At 42.9% G+C, this 19235-nt stretch overlaps 1 protein-coding gene and 1 non-coding gene across 4 annotated transcripts in view; one reads left to right on the forward strand and one right to left on the reverse strand.

The window, feature by feature from the left end:
• Nucleotides 1-947: 947 nt before the first annotated feature.
• CYRIA (CYFIP related Rac1 interactor A) overlaps nt 948-19235 on the reverse strand; it is a 97873-nt gene continuing 79585 nt past the window's right edge. For all 3 annotated transcript variants that reach the window (XM_066235008.1, XM_066235010.1, XM_066235009.1), the window contains 9 exons: nt 18556-18677; nt 17205-17310; nt 14745-14881; nt 14238-14315; nt 13945-14061; nt 13774-13853; nt 11401-11527; nt 8647-8717; nt 948-5913 (listed from right to left, as the gene is read on the reverse strand). In XM_066235008.1, coding sequence (XP_066091105.1) covers nt 5850-5913; nt 8647-8717; nt 11401-11527; nt 13774-13853; nt 13945-14061; nt 14238-14315; nt 14745-14881; nt 17205-17310; nt 18556-18677 — 902 coding nt within the window. In that variant the 3' untranslated portion in view covers nt 948-5849. The remainder of the gene's footprint in view (nt 5914-8646; nt 8718-11400; nt 11528-13773; nt 13854-13944; nt 14062-14237; nt 14316-14744; nt 14882-17204; nt 17311-18555; nt 18678-19235) is intronic.
• Nucleotides 6322-6397, forward strand: TRNAT-GGU (transfer RNA threonine (anticodon GGU)). Its single transcript has one exon. It is a non-coding gene; the product is annotated as a tRNA-Thr (tRNA).

Here is a 19235-nt window from a genome sequence, read left to right on the forward strand (position 1 = left end):
AACTCATAAAACTCAACAACAAACAAACAAACAATCCCATAAAAAAATGGGAAGAGGACATGAACAGACACTTCTCCCAGGAAGAGATACAAATGGCCAACAGATATATGAAAAGATGCTCAGCTTCATTAGTTATTAGAGAAATGCAAATCAAAACTACAATGAGATACCACCTCACCCCTGTTAGATTAGCTATTATCAACAAGACGGGTAATAGCAAATGTTGGAGAGGCTGTGGAGAAAAAGGAACCCTCATTCACTGTTGGTGGGACTGTAAAGTAGTACAACCATTATGGAGGAAAGTATGGTGGTTCCTCAAAAAACTGAAAATAGAACTACCTTATGACCCAGCAATCCCTCTACTGGGTATATACCCCAAAACCTCAGAAACATTGATACATGAAGACACATGTAGCCCCATGTTCATTGCAGCACTGTTCACAGTGGCCAAGACATGGAAAAACCAAAAAGCCCTTCAATAGAAGACTGGATAAAGAAGATGTGGCACATATACACTATGGAATACTACTCAGCCATAAGAAATGATGACATCAGATCATTTACAGCAAAATGGTGGGATCTTGATAACATTATAAGGAGTGAAATAAGTAAATCAGAAAAAAACAAGAACTACATGATTCCATACATTGGTGGAACATAAAAATGAGACTAAGAGACATGGACAAGAGTGTGGTGGTTACCAGGGGTGGGGGGAGGGAGGACATGGGAGGGAGGGAGGGAGAGAGTTAGGGGGAGGGGGAGGGGCACAGAGAACTAGATAGAGGGTGGTGGAGGACAATCTGACTTTGGGCGAGGGGTACGCAACATAATTTAATGACAAAATAACCTAGACATGTTTTCTTTGAATATATGTACCCTGATTTATTAATGTCATCCCATTACCATTAATAAAAATTTATTAAAAAAACAACAACAACAAAAAAACTACATATCCTTAAGTCATAACATTGAAGACTTTAGCTCTTGGGTGGTTTAGGAATGGTTAATAAAATAGAGCTCTTGACTTGAAACAAACTCTGTCATGGTGCAAACCAGGATTCTTTAAAACATGAACAGAAAGCAGGGCCAAGAAAAGGGATCTCGAACTTTGTTATTTGATGAGGAAAACTGGAAGATTTCATGGAGAAATGATTTTCCTAACTGAGTTTATGAGAACTTACAGCCTAAAAGACTCCTTATAAACTAAATGTTAGGGCATCTGAAATCTTACCAACATTTCAAATGGTGTTTTGATGGAAGCATTTTGCAGAAGGTATTTTCAGGATATCCACCTCCAGTATTTCCAGGATTTATGAACTTTGTGTAAGAGGAAACAGGCAAGGAAAGAGTTACAGAGGTAAAAATACCTCAAATCAAGTCCCAGAAACTTGATTTGACCAGGGCAGAAAAACTCTCTTCTTGAATTTTCTTTTGAGTTGAAGCCGACTGAACTACCAAGACCTCTTATTATTTAGACACCACGTCGGTGTGAGCAGGGATTTTCTTTTACTAACAGAGATAAAAATTCTGGCATTGAATAAATTAAATACTTAATGAATATAAATAATTTCAATGAATCAATAGAATTAAATATCATTGAATCAGTCACTTAGTTTGTGCTGAGTAAGTATAGTTACAGATCTTTCAAATAGCACTTACAAATTCTATTTGCTCATTGATAACTTGAAACATAAAATCTGATGTGAACACAAATTGCAAATATTCAACAGGCATCATGAATGCAGCCAGCTGAACTCTTCATCCCGTCCTTCACAAAGAACCTTGACTGGTATGAAGGGTGTTCAATCCCTCTCTAGCTGTGTTCTTGACAATCACACATACTCTACTCCTCTTTTTCCCCTTTAACTCTCAGCACTCTTTTAATTTAATCTCTCTCCTTCTCAGCTTTCATCCACTTATAATTTGTCCATATGCCAATTTATAGAAAATGTCCCATTTGTATTCATTTCTCTTTGTCTTTCACATAGAACTTTATAGAAAGTTTCTCTTGGAGATTGTGACCCATTAAGATCACACATAATTAGGTCTCAAGTGATAAGCTTACAAGGTACAGACAGGCATTAAAAGTCATGCTCTAGAATAGTTTTAATGTTCAATAGTCAAGAGAATGGCTTTAGTGCTAAAGTTGCCTGAAAAAAATGTATGTCTATATAAGGAACAGGTTATTTGCTGATTTAGCAAAATTCATAAAGTGCTAATGTACTTAAAAAAATGACTGAAAGAGCATTTATTAGGATTTTTAGCCTCTTTGGACAAATATATCTCATGCATTTCTAGATATCAATCATTCCTCTATTTAAATAATGCTTTTTTTCTGATGAGAAGTCTTTGCTGAACTTAGTCATATATAGCTGATAACCAGAGCTGTACACTTGGGGTATTTCATGTTGTGTAAGAAGAAACTAAGACAGAAAAGTCAAAGGCAGATGGTGTGATTTCCTGGTGCCCAGAACAAATGTTCAGCAACTTTCTATGTTTGGCATGTGTCTATGATTGTGTGTTTATCGCCCACTCAACCTTGAACATCATATAAATGTAGGTGTATTTTTAAATATATGTACCAAACTTTAATTTTCATTTCACACCCAAAACTTGTGTACAAAAAGAGGCAAAACGGGCAAAAAAATATTACAATGACTTTAGCAAACAATACATGACGACTTTAAACAGCTTTGTGTATGCAACAGCCTTTATAGATGAGGTGGGGAAATTGAGCTTCGAAGTGTTTGTTCCTTTCAAATAAAATCCTAATATTTATTATTAAAATCTGAAAATCTCATAGCTTTCTAGTATATAAAATTGAATCAAAAGATCTACTGGACAACTGGATCCCAAAATTTAGTAGGATCTATTTTTCTTTCAAGGAAGCATGAAATTATTTTTACTTCGGTGAAATGATAGATGATGTATCTAAAAGTTCATTTTACCATTAATATCTTGATATAATGGTGATGACTAGGAGCAAACTTTTATAAAGCATGATATTAGTTAATAGTTAAAGTATAGTATCCAAGACTTTCTTTCAGGTTGTAAATCAATATGCCAGCCTGAACGGGTCACCACAGTTCAAACATTTATTGCACCTATTTTTATTTTTTATGACTAACTCCTTATAGTATATGAAAGATTTCTGAGAACAAATTTATAACACCAAAATAGCAGTGACTTCAAGAAACATAATTTCCATTTTGTTGCTTGTCCCCAAAATAAATATCTGAGTAATGGAAAACACTGTTTACTTGAAAACTAGGAGACATCAAGTAGGAAATATAGTTAACATTGACATGGATATATGGTCACTAGCATTTTCCCCTAAGCCACCCATAGGTCTTGGATGCATGTGCATGCAGCACACAAGAATAGTGATTGTTCAAGGACTCCTGATGCCTGTAGGACAGTCTGTTAAAAGAATTTGTCTCCCACAGTACTTCTGGCGTGGACCTGAGGTCCATCACCTGTTAGCGATCACAGACGTTCAGTTAACCTGTCCTCCTCATAGTCAGAGGCAACAGTTCAGACCCTGGGCTTTGGAGAATCCATATACTGGTGAATAAATCTTGACTTTGAGACAACATGACCTGGCTAAATTGGGGTAGGCCAGCAGCCCCTCCCATATATTTGGTCCCATTTGATAGAAAGTCTAATTAAAAATTATACACATACTCAACTATGTACTCTGAAAGACCATTCCTCTTTCCATGACTTCATCTCCTTTCCTGATAAAGGAGGAAAATTGACCCAGTGATGATAAAACATTCAGTGACTCTCTATTTCCAGTCTTGACAATTGTTGCCAAAGGATAATGTGTGCCTTCCAAATAGAAGAACATTTCTTAAGCTGGATACTTAATGAATTTGTGCATCCATTGCTACCCTACTTTCTGGTTTACTCTGGGATTTTAGAATCCCTAGGCCTGAAAGGGTCTTGAAGGCCATCTAGTGTATTTCTGCTCTGGTGGGAGAAATACCAGCCAAGCATCTGTACTGGTCCAGCTTGAAAAACATTAAAAAAAGAGTCTTTCCTCTCTGTTGACTGACATTTAGATATAGACCATGGAATCTGTTCTGCCACTTGGCTGGGTTTCTTTGTTAAAAATAAAATAAAACAAATGTAGGTCCCCCCTTTTCTCAGAGACCTCAAGGGAATGTCACCTGGCCCTTACAGTCTTTAAAGCAGTGGTGTGACAGCTCACCCCTCGGGACGTTGTGAATGATGCCGAGCTCTAACGTACCCAGACTCAACTTCTGGAACTATCATTCACGGGGTAACTCCTTCTGTCTGTCAGAAATAGAAAGTAATTACCTAGGCCAGACTGAGGGTTTACTTTGAATTATCCAGTATCACCCCTGTAGTAGGTATGCATAGGCCATGTGGTGAAATCGAAAGAACATGGAGTCCGGAGGGGGCGTCCTGGGTTCTAGTCTTCCATCGGGGCAGGGAGCATCCTGATTGGCGTCACCCTCTGTCTCATCTTCCTTTTATTGGAGATTTGATTTCCCTGATTTCATTCTGAACCCTGATCTTCAGTCAGAATGACTCTAGGTTTTGTCCTACCATCAATCATGAGGGTAAGGTGGGATCATGCTTAGAGGACTCTACTTCTACAGAGAAGCACGTAGGGGTCAGTTGTTGTAATGACTCACACTCTTGCAGAGTGTCTGTTTTCAATATCCATTTTATAGATAAGAAAGGTAAGACACAGTGCTTAGGTGAATTTCTCAAGATCTCTCTGTGAATCAGTGGGGCTAGAACTAAATTCAGGAACTTTGGCTTTATACATGGCAATAAGCTAGCCATGGGGACCGGGAGATGCTGCGTACAAGGGACCAGGGGGCCAGGAAACATAGATTTCTTCCCCTCCAAATTTTCAGTCTTCTGGTAACTAATGAAGTGCCCCAGACCTTTATAGTCATGGGAATGGTCCACAGAGATCAAAGCTCTTATTAAAAGGAGCTGTGTGCCGAAGAGTGCCCAAATGACTGGAATGTCAGCAAACTTCTCCACAATTTCAAAGCCAGAGCTCCCTTTCCTTGTCCCAGCAGATAGATGGGTAAAGCATAGAGATGACTGTCCTGTTACCTGGGTGTCCTTCCTCCCAACTTGTCCCCCACTTCCAGGACAGCCACTTTTATCAGCCCACCTGTGACAGCGCACCTGTCTGTTCCTGCTTCTCTCTTGCTAACTGCTCCAAACAGATGACTTTCCTCTTGCAAAATTGAAAAAACATTTTGGAGGGATATAAGTCTAGACAGAAAGTGAATGTGCTGATGAATAAAACACGTGCAAATGGGAAGGCTGTGCGTGTGGTCTGCAGTCTCAGGAAAGAGAGCACATTCTGAGTTCCAAACACATGGGCCGGAAGCCCCACATGCATTTTTCTTTTTCCCATCCCTCTCTCCTTCTGTCAGGGTATCAGTTGTGTTTCCTGTAGCTGAGCCAATACAGGATATCAAATACTTTGTGTTTCTATAATATACTTCCCAGAGAGATTATACATCTAGAATTTAAACACTACCACAAACTATTAGCTATTAGCAATGTCTGATTGCTACAGGTGTAGTTAAAGGACTCAAGCGGCAAAGTTCAAAGTCTCCAAATTTTGCCTTTGGAGAAAGGGGTTTCATTTTAGATATCAAAGGTAAGGCTCAAGTCAATTTATGCTCTGCTGGGTTGAGTCAGTCAGGATACAAATTAAGGTCCATATATTTCAGTGACAACAAGGAAACGGTTATGTAAATACACAAGTATTAACATCAATCTGTATTAAATTATGTAAACATATACATCTTCTGAGGTCAGTACATAGATCCTCTTCTTGGAGCAGAGCTTTACTGAAGCATTGCTCGAATCTGTTTAGAAGTTGATTCATCATTCAAGTGCTTTGTAGTGAACCTGGATGGAGAGAAAATGATGGAGTTCACTGTGCAAATAGTGCTCTGTGAAAGCTTCTGTAATGACTCGCCAGCCCATCCTTACCTTGGGAGACACGAGGGATACTTATATATCAAACTTAGGTTGGTCCTTTAGACAGAGAGTCACATTCCTACACTCAGAGTATCTTGTACAGATTGAATAGTTGATTCTTCCTTCCAAAGGAATTTTGTATTGTGGTTATTAAACAAGTGGATCAAATAATCAAATAACTACAGAGGAGATATGAAGCAATCTCATTTTCCAGGCAGGTAGACTTCACGTGATTGAGTGCAGACACCTGGCCATCTGGGTTACCCCCGCTAAGTCACAAATTTCAAAATAGGGATTTGAATAGCAACCTAGCAGCACTAAGACCACTTATAGTCGGCCCTGGCCGGTTGGCTCAGTGGTAGAGCGTCGGCCTGGTGTGCGGAAGTCCCGGGTTCGATTCCCGGCCAGGGCACACAGGAGAGGCGCCCATCTGCTTCTCCACCCCTCCCCCTCTCCTTTCTCTCCGTCTCTCTCTTCCCCTCCCGCAGCTGAGGCTCCACTGGAGCAAAGATGGCCCGGGCGCTGGGGATGGCTCTGTGGCCTTTGCCTCGGCGCTAGAGTGGCTCTGGTAGCAACAGAGCAGTGCCCCAGATGGGCAGAGCATCGCCCCCTGGTGGGCGTGCCAAGTGGATCCCGGTCGGGTGCATGCGGGAGTCTGACTGCCTCCCCGTTTCCAGCTTCAGAAAAATACAAAAAAAAAAAAAAAAAAGACCACTTCTAGTTTCCTGTTTTTTAGACAACACTCATCCTGATTGCCACCACCATGGGGCACAAATGCAGTGAACAAATAATAATAATAATAATAATGTAATGTAATTTGCATCCTCACATTAACCTAGTGCGGAAATAGTTTATGAAAAGGAAGGGAAGGAGAAGTAATATGTAATAAAGTCTTGATGATGTCCTAGGCTCTCCACTGAAGTTCATTTCACTCACTCTGACTCTTTGCAAGAAAGGTTATTTGCCTCCACTTTACAGATGTCAACACTGAGATTTAGAGAGGTTCCGTGACCCGTTCCGATCACAGAGATGGCGATGAAGGATCTGTGAACAATTTGGATTCGGGTCTGGCTGCTCTAAAAGCCTGTGCTCTCTCACTCTGCACACTGCTTACAGGACACACACATGCCAGCACTTGGAGGGGACCCACAGCCTACAATGTTGCCCTGCTCTAGAAGTCTTCCTTGATTGAATGAAGCTGAAGACTTGAAACACTTAAGTATGAAAGTCTCCATACTGAGACGGAAAACCAGCTTCCTGTGAAATGGACACCACTGGATAATCCCTTGGCTGACCCACAGAATCTGGAAGGCGCTTATATCAACTCTACAGCTGTCTTGAACAATGATGACTTAGAAGTGCCACAGACCAGGGTCAACCTCAGGGTCTAGTCACAGGCTTCCTGTGTATCTCAGCTTCTTTATCTCCTGAGGGAGGGTAACAAATGAGCCTTCCTTCTCCACGTGCTGATGACGAAATAAGACAACGTGACTTGGAGCGGAGTATAAAACATAAGTGTGATACGTAGGTGGAATATTATTGCTCCATTCCAATTACATTTATTGAACACTTACTGTGTACACAATATTGGGTAGAACTGAGGGAAATAAAAAATGGGTAAGATAGCTAAGGGACCATAAACTTTTCAGGACGTAATCCAGTATTGGAATGACTTACACAATGAATGATTTGACGAATTCCTGTAGACACATCACAGCTACACAGTGAGCATCCCTTTCCTGAAGGTGCTCGGGCATTACTTATTGGCAGAGAGGAACTATCACGGGCCACAGCTGCCAAATACTTGAGCACCCAGACCTTGTGGGACAGGTTCCCCAATTCTGGCAGCTGCATATGTCAATGCTCAGGGAGTTTCAAAACAAATCTACAGGTCTGACCTGTGGTGGCGCAGTGGATAAAGCGTCGACCTGGAATGCTGAGGTCGCCGGTTTGAAACCCTGGCTTGCCTGGTCAAGGCACATGTGGGAGTTGATGCTTCCAGCTCCTCCCCCCTTCTCTCTTTTTGTCTCTCTCTCCTCTCTCTCCCTCTCTCTCTCTCCTCTCTAAAAATGAATAAATAAAATAAAAAGAATTTAAGAAATCAATAAATAAACTCTTTAAAAGAAAAAAATATATATATAAAAGAACAAATCTACAAACACAGTGGGTGCCTGAGCCCCATTCCGAGGACTCTAATTCATTCGGTCTGGGTTGGCCTGTGAGCGTCAGCAGTTTCTAAAGCTATCCACACAACTCTTCTGTGCAGCCAGTTTTGGGATCCATCAGTGAAGAGGGAAGAGGGACCTGGGAGGTGGCTTCATCTGCTGAGCCCCTACTAACCACAACCACAGAGCAGGGTGGCCGGGAGTTAGGCTTCTGACCTGTGGGGTCGCTCAGACCTGAGTTTAGGTCATGGCTTGGCCATCTGCTGTGCAACTTTTGGCAAGTTATCTGACTTCTCTAAATCTCAGTTTCTTCTGTCTGTAAAAAGAAGATGATGAGAATGGCGCTGACCTTCACAGGTTGTTGGGAAGAGTAAATGTGTTCAACTACGCAAGGGGTTGAACCTAGTGCCCCTGCCCTCTGTTCCTGGTGGCATCTAAGTTTGAAAAGGTTCTGAAGGCTGGCTGTCCTGTGGGTCTCGCACGGGCGGAGGCTCACCTGAGGGCGTTCAGCAGCCCCTCCACACTGTCTGGGGCCTGCTCCTTCAAAACTTTTATGCAGCCTTTCATCTAGGAAAAAGAACAGCAGTTCGTTAATACTCTAGTAACTCTGCTCATCATAACCTCTGTCGTTATAATATTTGTCTGCAATCGTATCACAGTATTCCTGCTCACAGATGGAGAGTCCAAGAGAGATGGGGAATACTAATCTGAGATCCAGTCCATAGGATTGGTGACTTGATAAGATATGAAGGTGAAAAAGGGGAAAGAAGACAAGAAGACAATTCCTAGATTCTGAAAGACAAATACAGGTTTCTGGCTCAGGGACCGGGTTGGAGGAAGGTAAGATACCTGAGCCAATAGCCCAGGAGGAGGAATAGCTTTGTGGGCAAAGGATGACCTTCAATTTGAGGATGACTGTTTCAGGTATCCAGAGGAGGTGAGGTCTGGAATTCTGGACATAGTTCAGGCCAGGGGCTAGGTTATAGATTATCGCATACAATTTTAAGGACATCGGTTGAAAATGCTTTCTCATTTCAGCATGGCTTTTCTGGCAGCCAAGAAGAGCATCTAGTCTCTAAAGGGTGCATACCCCCATGTGCCTTGGTAACTTTGCTCTGATGATTCCTTCTGCCTGAGAATTCCCCTTGTTTGTGTCCATTTAGTAAGAGCCTACCCCTTCTTCAAGCTCTACCTCAAAAGGTGACAGCCCACCATCCTTCTGTCTCTGCCTCTAACACAGGGAGTGTCTCCCTCATCTGGGTTTCTAGATCTCATTGAATATCTCTTTTGCACTCCAGGGCAAGTTTTTTGTAAGTGCATATAATAGTTCCTATGCCAAGGCCTCACAGATAAATATTACTATTTTTTTCACAGTTGATGTCAACACTTAAGGATTTATAAGCCCAGTGCATGTAACTCCTGGCTTAGAAGCTGATTGGAAGATCCTTTATGTTATCAAAATAAATGGCCCAACTAATACAGTTGTATTTGGTAAACTCAAAACTTTTTTAGAGATACATGAAAAATTTAGTATGAGGACATTTCTAAGTGAGACCTGCATGAACAAACAGACTTCATCAAGATGATGTGTGGTTAGATGGAACATCATAGAATGCTTAGGACCTCAACGGAAAGGCTCAGTGAATGGCAAGCAATGACAAGCTTTTCAAAGGTTAAGAATACAAGACACAATTGTACCTAGTGTATTTTTAATTATTGACTCTGTGACAAGTTAACAAATGGTTATGGTAGATGAGACTGTCCTATGAGTACCAGGTAATAAACGCAATCTATATTCAAATGATGTTCATGGAGTTGTTAATAGAGTTATTTATACTCAATCTATTGCATAAAAATGTTAAGCTTTACAAAGTAAAATATTTATTGGTATAAAAGTTTCTATAATATACTGTTATATAACTTAAATGTTTAAAAACCACATTAGTCCAGGGTGCTAATTTGGTAAGTACTTATACACATACATAAACATCTATGTAAGCAGAAGGGGCATATGTATGCTGACCCTGCTGACAGTGGCCATCCATCTGTGCTGAGGTTACTACAGATACATTTAATTTCCTGTATTGTGATTTCCTGTAGTTTCCATATTAGACATTTATTTTCTTCGCACAGAAATAGTTACATTACAAATAATGAAGAGCCATGTCTAACCGTGTTAGGAAGCCAGAATCTCAAAATGAGTCATCCAGGTTGTATTTTAAACTGATAAATTTTCTTACATTCTGCAGACTCATGGGTCCTCTGGGCATGCAGACTTCCTGTGCGTTCAGAACAGATGCTGTTCTGTGCAGATGAAGGAACACAGAGTGTGCCACCCAACTCAGCCGCGTCAGAATGTTAGTACCAGGAGGGCCTGTTCTGTACTTAAGAGGCTTATCAATACATGGGATACACTGCTGGGTGATGCTTGAAGCAAGCGCTGGGCTGAGAAGAGGCAAGCTTTATTCCACGATCAACAGGAAATCTCTTCCACACCAAAATCACTTGTTTTCCAATTTTATTCATTCCTTCAGAAGGAAAACTCTATGGAGCATCTACCGAGTCCCATGTTCTATATGCCAAAGATGCGGCTCGGCAGTAAATCAGACATTGAGTGTATAGATAATGGTCTCTGCTCCTCATTGATCTACATCTGTGGGGGCATGAGAAAATCTAAAAGGATAAATGCTCTGAGGGTCAGAGAAGAAAGAAGGGGAGGAGGGAATATTTGAAGAGGACCTTAAAGGAATCCGCCCATCCGAGGAGAGGAGAGTACTCTGGGCACATGCTGATGACAAGAACAGGCACGTGGACCTGGTGGGCTCACTGCCAAGCTCAGAAGGAGAGGAAGTTGGCATGTTGTCTGGGATTGTGCAGGGTGCCTTATAATTTAGTATCTCCCTGTGCTGTACACATGGAGGCTCAGAGAACATATGAGGAATACATTTACATAGCACTCAAGGTACAATGAAGGGGCAACTTGCAGCTAAGTGACCGTTCATCTATCTGTTCAGCTCCGCTACAGGCTGGGGGGTCAGCCCCTCCACGTTTCTGTTATGCTTTTGAGGTTGGATGTTCAGTTGTAAGCACATAAAAAGGACTGGACTTCCTCTCCTGGAGAGAGCTGCCAGGATGGGGCTTGGATCTCAGAGGTCATTCTTGGTAGGGAATGGATGAGAGGGAAAAGCAAGGTCTCTTTGGCAACATTCACGACCTCTTATTGGAAAGCACATTTTATAATTATTCTTACATCGATCTTGGATGTCTTGCAGAAAGCTCCCACAGGGTGGACATGGTCGTAGAGGATGATGACCCCCACCATCACCCTCATGCAGAACATCAGCGTCTCTTCGCTCGTAAACCTACTCCTGTACTCCCTGGGAGAGACAAGAGATGGCCCCGGTTACTGCCTGGCCCGAGTATGCTCATTTACGGCTCCACACTGGCTGCTTTAGACTCCTCCAACCCTCTCTTGAGAACAATCCCAGACCTGCACCAGCTGGGTTAATATGCTCTTCTAGAAACCCATAATGATAATTCTCCTTGAATCTATCCAACCAGCAATTCAGCGTGAAAATAAGGTAAATTAGAGGGCAGTCAATTCTCTTCTCTTCTGCCCTTCAGCATGCCAGCTCACTGCGTCCATCACTCCCCACCCATCAATCTTGAATATTTTATAGCAGTTCTCTCTGGCTGTCCAAGATTATGGAGAATAATGGTTTCATTATAAAGAAAAAGAATCAAGCTCATTTCCACAGAGCAGCTATCGTGCCTGCAGTCAGGATAACTACCTTTGTTAAGATACAGGTGCAGATTGAATTGAATTGTGGGAGATACCTGAAGAAATGAGGTGCTGTTCATTGGGCTGAAAGTATTTGTGAAGTTTGAATTTTGTTCATTTACCCCGACAGGGTCTCTGATTATTCAGATTACTTGAGCTAATACTAGGGGCTTTCTTAATATCTATTTCATTATGAACTGGTCCCTCAATGAAGATAATTATTGGTTTTTGTCTTGAAATAAGTCTCAACTTCAATACAAGCAAAATATTTAATATTTATGTCATCTTACACTTGAACAGAACGTCAAGTTTTCTAAGGCATTCTTGCTACCTCTGGGCCTCCCGCATATGGCAACCTAGATGGCACTGTGAGAGCTTCAGCACGCGGGGAAGCCAGGCCCCGACACCGTGAGAGCTTCAGCACGCGGGGAAGCCAGGCCCCCACACCGTGAGAGCTTCAGCACGCGGGGAAGCCAGGCCCCGACACCGTGAGAGCTTCAGCACGCGGGGAAGCCAGGCCCCCACACCGTGAGAGCTTCAGCACGCGGGGAAGCCAGGCCCCGACACCGTGAGAGCTTCAGCACGCGGGGAAGCCAGGCCCCCACACCGTGAGAGCTTCAGCACGCGGGGAAGCCAGGCCCCCACACCGTGAGAGCTTCAGCACGCGGGGAAGCCAGGCCCCCACACCGTGAGAGCTTCAGCACGCAGGGAAGCCAGGCCCCCACACCGTGAGAGCTTCAGCACGCGGGGAAGCCAGGCCCCCACACCGTGAGAGCTTCAGCACGCGGGGAAGCCAGGCCCCCACACCGTGAGAGCTTCAGCACGCGGGGAAGCCAGGCCCCCACACCGTGAGAGCTTCAGCACGCGGGGAAGCCAGGCCCCCACACCGTGAGAGCTTCAGCACGCGGGGAAGCCAGGCCCCCACACCGTGAGAGCTTCAGCACGCGGGGAAGCCAGGCCCCGACACCGTGAGAGCTTCAGCACGCGGGGAAGCCAGGCCCCCACACCGTGAGAGCTTCAGCACGCGGGGAAGCCAGGCCCCGACACCGTGAGAGCTTCAGCACGCGGGGAAGCCAGGCCCCCACACCGTGAGAGCTTCAGCACGCGGGGAAGCCAGGCCCCCACACCGTGAGAGCTTCAGCACGCGGGGAAGCCAGGCCCCCACACTGTGAGAGCTTCAGCACGCGGGGAAGCCAGGCCCCGACACCGTGAGAGCTTCAGCACGCGGGGAAGCCAGGCCCCCACACTGTGAGAGCTTCAGCACGCGGGGAAGCCAGGTCCCAGGCAGCTTTGACCACTTGTTCGAGGGTCCAGTAGGGGCTACAGATGTAAATGGAATCCTGACTTTTGAATGTGGATTTCCTCATTGCCATACTGTCTCATTGTTAACAACCTAAACCATTTTAAAAAATCAAGTAACCAGTTTAAATATAAAGAAACTACTCAGAGTGAGAGTGAGAGAGCAAGAGAGAGAAATTTTCGTTATCACTTTTGCAACAGTCTCACCACTTCTCTTGGTTCCAAATCTTTTCTCTAATATATTGGCATAATACCCAGTGATTTCACCCAACCCCCCACTTGATTCTTACACAATTTCTATAACATCTTTGACTCGAGTTTTGGTTCTGCTATCTAACAAGCTACGTGATCTTTAGAAAGTGAGCCTTAGCTTTCTTATCTCTCCAATAGGATAGCGACACCTATCACCTAAGGTTCTTTATGAAATTAATTCAGACAGCAGGTGTGTAAATGTTAATGTGCCAACCCAATTGTTAGATGGCGTCATCACCATCATCACATCAACAAGCTCCTGACCATGAATGCACCTCTGGTGTAACTTACGGCGTCTCCAGCATAACTTTACAGACACTCGTCATCGTGCTGAGGCAGTCTGTGGTGTTCTCAATGGGCAGGGTTTTGTTCTGTTTGGCAGACACAAATGCATGTTAGCCTTGCAGGCAGCTTTTGGGCTCAATAGAGAATTAAAGCACCTTGTTGCTCAATTCCACTTACTTCAGAGACAAAGTGCATGGTGGCATTGCTAAGGGTTTTCAGCATCGGCGTGGCTTCTGCATAGAAGAGGGACATTCGATTGGCCATCTCATTATTGACTTCGTTCTCAATGTCTAGCTGATGAAAACAAGAAGAGAAGATGCAATTGATAAAGAGATGGACAAAATCCCCACACAGCATCCTCTGGAAATTGCATTACAGACAAGTCTTCGCCTCCTCCCTGTGCCCTGCCTGATGCAGACATCAAAGAAGATGGGAGATTGGGTGTCTGGACCAGGAGACCCGGGACTCACGTGCATGTTGTTAATGCGGTTGCGACTTATTGTTCTCCTGTAGTAGCTGAAGTCATTCTGAATCGCCGGGTTCCGCATCTGAAATTAAGAAGGGAGGGAAGAAGGTCCTCTCTCAGCATTGGATGGGGAGTGTACTGGGAGCCCCACACTAGGTTTCTAAATACGCCAAGATTTCTCCTTGCTACACAAGAGTCAAAGCAACATTTGGTTAAAAATAAGTACTCAGAGCTTCATTATTTAAAAATATGCCCGGTTTTTACTGTGTATTTATTTGTCCTCAATGAGAAACAGACACTCACAAAAGGTTTTATCCTATTGTCATAGGCAGATTTTGAATCGTCATGTAAAAACCACAATCCTGAGTCACTTTGACCACAGAGTGAATATTCTCACCACATTCCATCTCTCACTCGGCGCTGTCTCCCAACCCCACAGCTCTGCAGAGGACCTGTACATAGCAGGTGCTCAGTACCAGTTTGTTAAACTGTCAGAGGTAAGTGGCCTCACCTTCAGCTCATCGAATCGAAGGGTAAAATGCAGGATTTCCGCGAACTCCTTGGCCAGGGCCTGCTCCCGCTCCAGATGCTGCGTTGGCGTGTAGGGCGGACAGGTCAGAGACTCCAATAAACTCTGCAGAGCTTTTTCTGAAAGTCAAAGGGGTAGATACACATTTGAGGGAACCTACAGAGAGCTATTAAAAAGCACCATGTGCAGCCCCAGCTGACATTCTCAGAGGGCACCTGTCAGAGTCCTTCCTTTCCCCGTCTTTCCCGGTATTGTGTGTGACCTGACATGTGCGGACAGCAAGAGGAGGAACCCCACATGCGAGCAGGCGTATCCCCAGTACAAGCCCCCCACCCATGGCCGCATGGTCATGTAAATGCCTCTCTAAGCTCAGCTGCCCAGTAGTCCCAATTGCTAACCGTGTTAGAAAACCATAAATACATGTTTTTGGAACCTGTGCATGGGTTAGCCATTCATGGTCCAGGAGGAGACGAGGTGCTTGTGAACACCTGGGTTAGATGACCTGCCTTGGAGAGAGACCTCGGGGCCCGTTCAGTGTTTCTCTGTATCTACCGTCTCACCTCATCTCAGCAACATCTTTTCTACACACCCATTGCCATACCTACCTCCATCATTGCCCTTGAAACAGCCTTGTCACTTCTACTTATGTGTCTCTAAACAACCCTGCAGTTTTCACTTCCATGTATTTCTAATATGTGGGATATTTCTAAGAGCACCAAGTCATTCAATCAACCCTCTCCCCGAGGGGTTTGCCAACTCTGGCCCCACTTTTATTTAACAGAGTTTTTAAAAAATTTTAAATAATGTTGTAGAGCGGGTAAGTGGGACTATGCAAATAATTATTCTGTATAAAAAAATAAAATTTTTAAAGTTTTATTTAAAACTCTTTTGTGGTTTTATTTAGTGTTAAATAAAAAGTAAAGGTTTTATATAAAATTTTAAAGTTTTATTTAAAAATAGCCACACTGGTTCCTCTATGTATTGGCAGTGGTTATTTTTGTGCCACAATGGCAATAAAGACAGGCTGGCCTGCATGCCTAAAATATGTTATATGGCTCTTTACAGCAATGCTCGCCAGCACCTGCGCTAGAGTCTTACATGCCCTTTCCAGCATCTTTACAAGGGCGTGTCGAGCCTTGTCCGTCTCTGGGCATGCACTACTTTCTGAGGCAGCTGGTTCGACCTTGACCTGCTCTGGCAGGTGGAGCTTTTCCCTTCTGTTGAGCTGAAACATGTCTCCTCGAGGTTTCAGGTCCTAGACAGAGGCTTTGAGGGAACAGAGAAATAGCTCCCTAGCCAACCCGAGTCTTCAAAGGCTCTCTCTTCCTGAACAACTGGTTCAGTTCATTCAACTTCTTCCTCCCTCTGGGTCTTAGCATCAAGTTCCCTCAATATCATGGCTATTATTCTCCTCAATTTCTCCATTTTCCTCTTAAAATGTAGCATTCACTTCTGGAAAAATTAGAGTAGAACACGACTACCCTTTTCCTCATTCCAGACACATTAGCGAATGAAACCTCAGACAGTTGGCCTGTTGAGGGAAGCAGGTACGTCACATTGGTGGTCAAATCCAGAAGACTATCATAGCAAACTGGACTTGACCTTTACTTCTGAGAAGCCATTCTGTACCTCTGCCGGGTTTGGTTTTGTTTTCTTTGTTCTACATCAGTGGTAGTCAACCTGGTCCCTACCGCCCACTAGTGGGCGTTCCAGCTTTCATGGTGGGTGGTAGCAGAGCAACCAAAGTATAAATCAAAAGATAGATTTAAATATAGTAAGTTGTTTTATAAAGATTTATTCTGCCAAACTTAGCGAAAATCTGACATAAAGTATTTTGTAAGTAATTATTATTATATGCTTTAACTTGCTGTAACTCTGCTTTATAAATTTTATAAAGTAAAGTTACTTCCCTACTTTATAAATCACCATTACTGTGGAACCGGTGGGCGGTTAGAAAATTTTACTACTAACAGAGATAAAAAGTGGGCGGTAGGTATAAAAAAGTTGACTACCCCTGTAAAGCTCAAGGGCAGAACATTATGCTTATCTTTCTTGTATTTTATTGTATTCTATTTATGCCTGACTCCAGCTAACCAAGTTCTTTTTGGGGTAGCAGTAACATGAGTTTCCCAACTTCTCCATCATCCAGAAATAGAATCAGACCATAGTGAAACCCTTAAGAGTCGGGCTTAGCTGAGAGCACAACCAAAGGGGCCGCTCATAGAGACGCTCTAAATGTTCCAAGAAATTCAGGAGATGAGACATGGAGGTGAATTGAAAGAAATGAAAAGGACAGGTGTTGTTTGTCCATGAATGGCCTCTGGTAAGACCAGCAGGTGGTTATAGGACATTTGCTAAGGCACCTAGCTCTCCTGTGACTGTCACCGAACATCATAATAGAACTGCACATGTGAGACATGGAAACTATAAACACAAACTCACCTAGCCTTATGGAAAACTCATAAAATCTTTTTAGCCTCACAACCAGAGGACACACTGCATTCCAAGCTTTTTCCTGAAGCTGGATGTCATTGGGATTTTGAATTGCCTATAAAAAAAATCACAGAATTATTTAGAAAGAAACAATAAGCTCCACATCAAAATGACTTATGATAGAGCAAGAACTTAGATTAAAAAAACAGAAAAATTAAAAAAATATTTTCATGTACTTCGCTAATATGTACTTGTTAAACTAACGCCAGTGCATTGGACTCCAAGATGTTCAGTTAAAATGGAGATTTTAGCCCGTGAATATAATGCAAATGACTACAATTTGATCTGTGTCAACTGATTTCTCTTCTCTTAAATATAAAAATGTGCACATCTAATTGGAAGCAATGCAGCCCTCCCCAGCCACCATTTATTCCTCTAAAGCAGAGTGGATGCTCATTATGAAATAAAAATTCTATAGGTCTTTTCTCTTCTCTGTACTATGCAGTACATTCTTGTTAGTCTGTGATGTTACCTCAATTACTTAAATTAATGGTGTCCCCCTATGTAGAAAAACAACCTTCTCACAGGCTGTTACTTTCTAATCCACGCTGTTTTGTCTGTGTCTCAGCAGCTGGAGAATTGTGATGTTAGTGGTGTTATTTGTTTAGAATAATTTTGGCAGCAGCAGTAGGGGTGTGTGTGCACGTGTGTCACACGCGTGCATGTATGTGTTGATGCATCTACAAAACTAATTATTTTAAATAAGAAGAGTGAGAACTTTTTCGCCTTCAGGGCATTTTGAAGTCTCAAAAGGAACCCTTTGCAATCTCCTGTTTTTGTTTTGGTTGCTTTGTTTATTATGCATTTATTTTTTTATCTCACAAGTCAGTTCAAAACGACAGACCTGCAGGAGACTCAAAGTGAGGTAGTTTATGACTGTTGTTTGTGGTACTGGTGGAACCTGCCCAAATTATTACAAAATCTTGGAAAGTTCATGTAAACCCAGACTTCGTGACTCATATTTCAACTGTTGTGCATGGACTTTCTATGTATGTTTCCCTCAGAGGAAGAAGAGTCTGACAAATTATTGTTTAAATGTGAGTCCTGTAATATCACACATATTTCTGTGAAGAGAATGGCTAATATTTTACAAGGTCTACCACAGTTTGTGCTTAGATTAATGAACTAGAATAAAAGGGGCCATTCATACAGTTTTTTAAGAAGACACATTACCATCCTTGTTCTTCTTATTACACTAGGAAATACTAGGTCTATTACTTAATCCTGCTCTGTGTGTGCGTGTGTGGGTTTCCTTTCCTCTCCAAGGGTGTTGTCAGCTCAGTGTTAATCGTTGGCATACGTCTCGAATCTCCGGCCCTGCGCCCTTGTAAGCCTGCAGGTCGGCGAGGATGCTCTCAGAATCCTGGAGGACGGCACTGATCTGGTTCCAGATTTCCCTCTCTCCTTCTGTGGGCTGGGCATCTAAGCAAAAGGGAAACCAAGAGACAGACGGCTAGTGTTCACAAATAGCTGGAGAAGAGGATGAGCAGGCAGCTCTGCCTATGAGACAATCCGATTTTATTCCTGCAGGTTTGGTATTTACTTTAGCTTAATAAGCTACTGGGAAGGGAAAGTCAACACAACTTGGCCCATTCCTCAGTGCAAAACGGTCATCAATCTTTCTGTACACATGAAATCAAGCTTGTTGGAATCATTGTTGGCACTCTTTGCCGAATACACCTACCATGGGTTGAGTGGTGCATTGGATGCTAGAAGGTATCAGCATTGTCTTTTTGGGTCCACTTTTAATAGAAGAAGCAATTGGACATTTTCCATTATGACTAAGAATCTATGAATCTAAGTATACATACGAAAAACCATCCCCTTCGTTTTTCCATATAAAAATAAGCTTAAAAGATGAGCTAGTTATCCTTCAGAGACATGACAGAAATCTATCTTTCCAGAATACAGGACAATGTAGAAAGCACTGAGATTTGCCATTGAACATGAACTTCACAGAGGCCCGTGTTCATTTTAAAG

This window comes from Saccopteryx bilineata, chromosome 6, assembly GCF_036850765.1.
Source record: "Saccopteryx bilineata isolate mSacBil1 chromosome 6, mSacBil1_pri_phased_curated, whole genome shotgun sequence".
NCBI classification, from domain to species: domain Eukaryota; kingdom Metazoa; phylum Chordata; class Mammalia; order Chiroptera; family Emballonuridae; genus Saccopteryx; species Saccopteryx bilineata.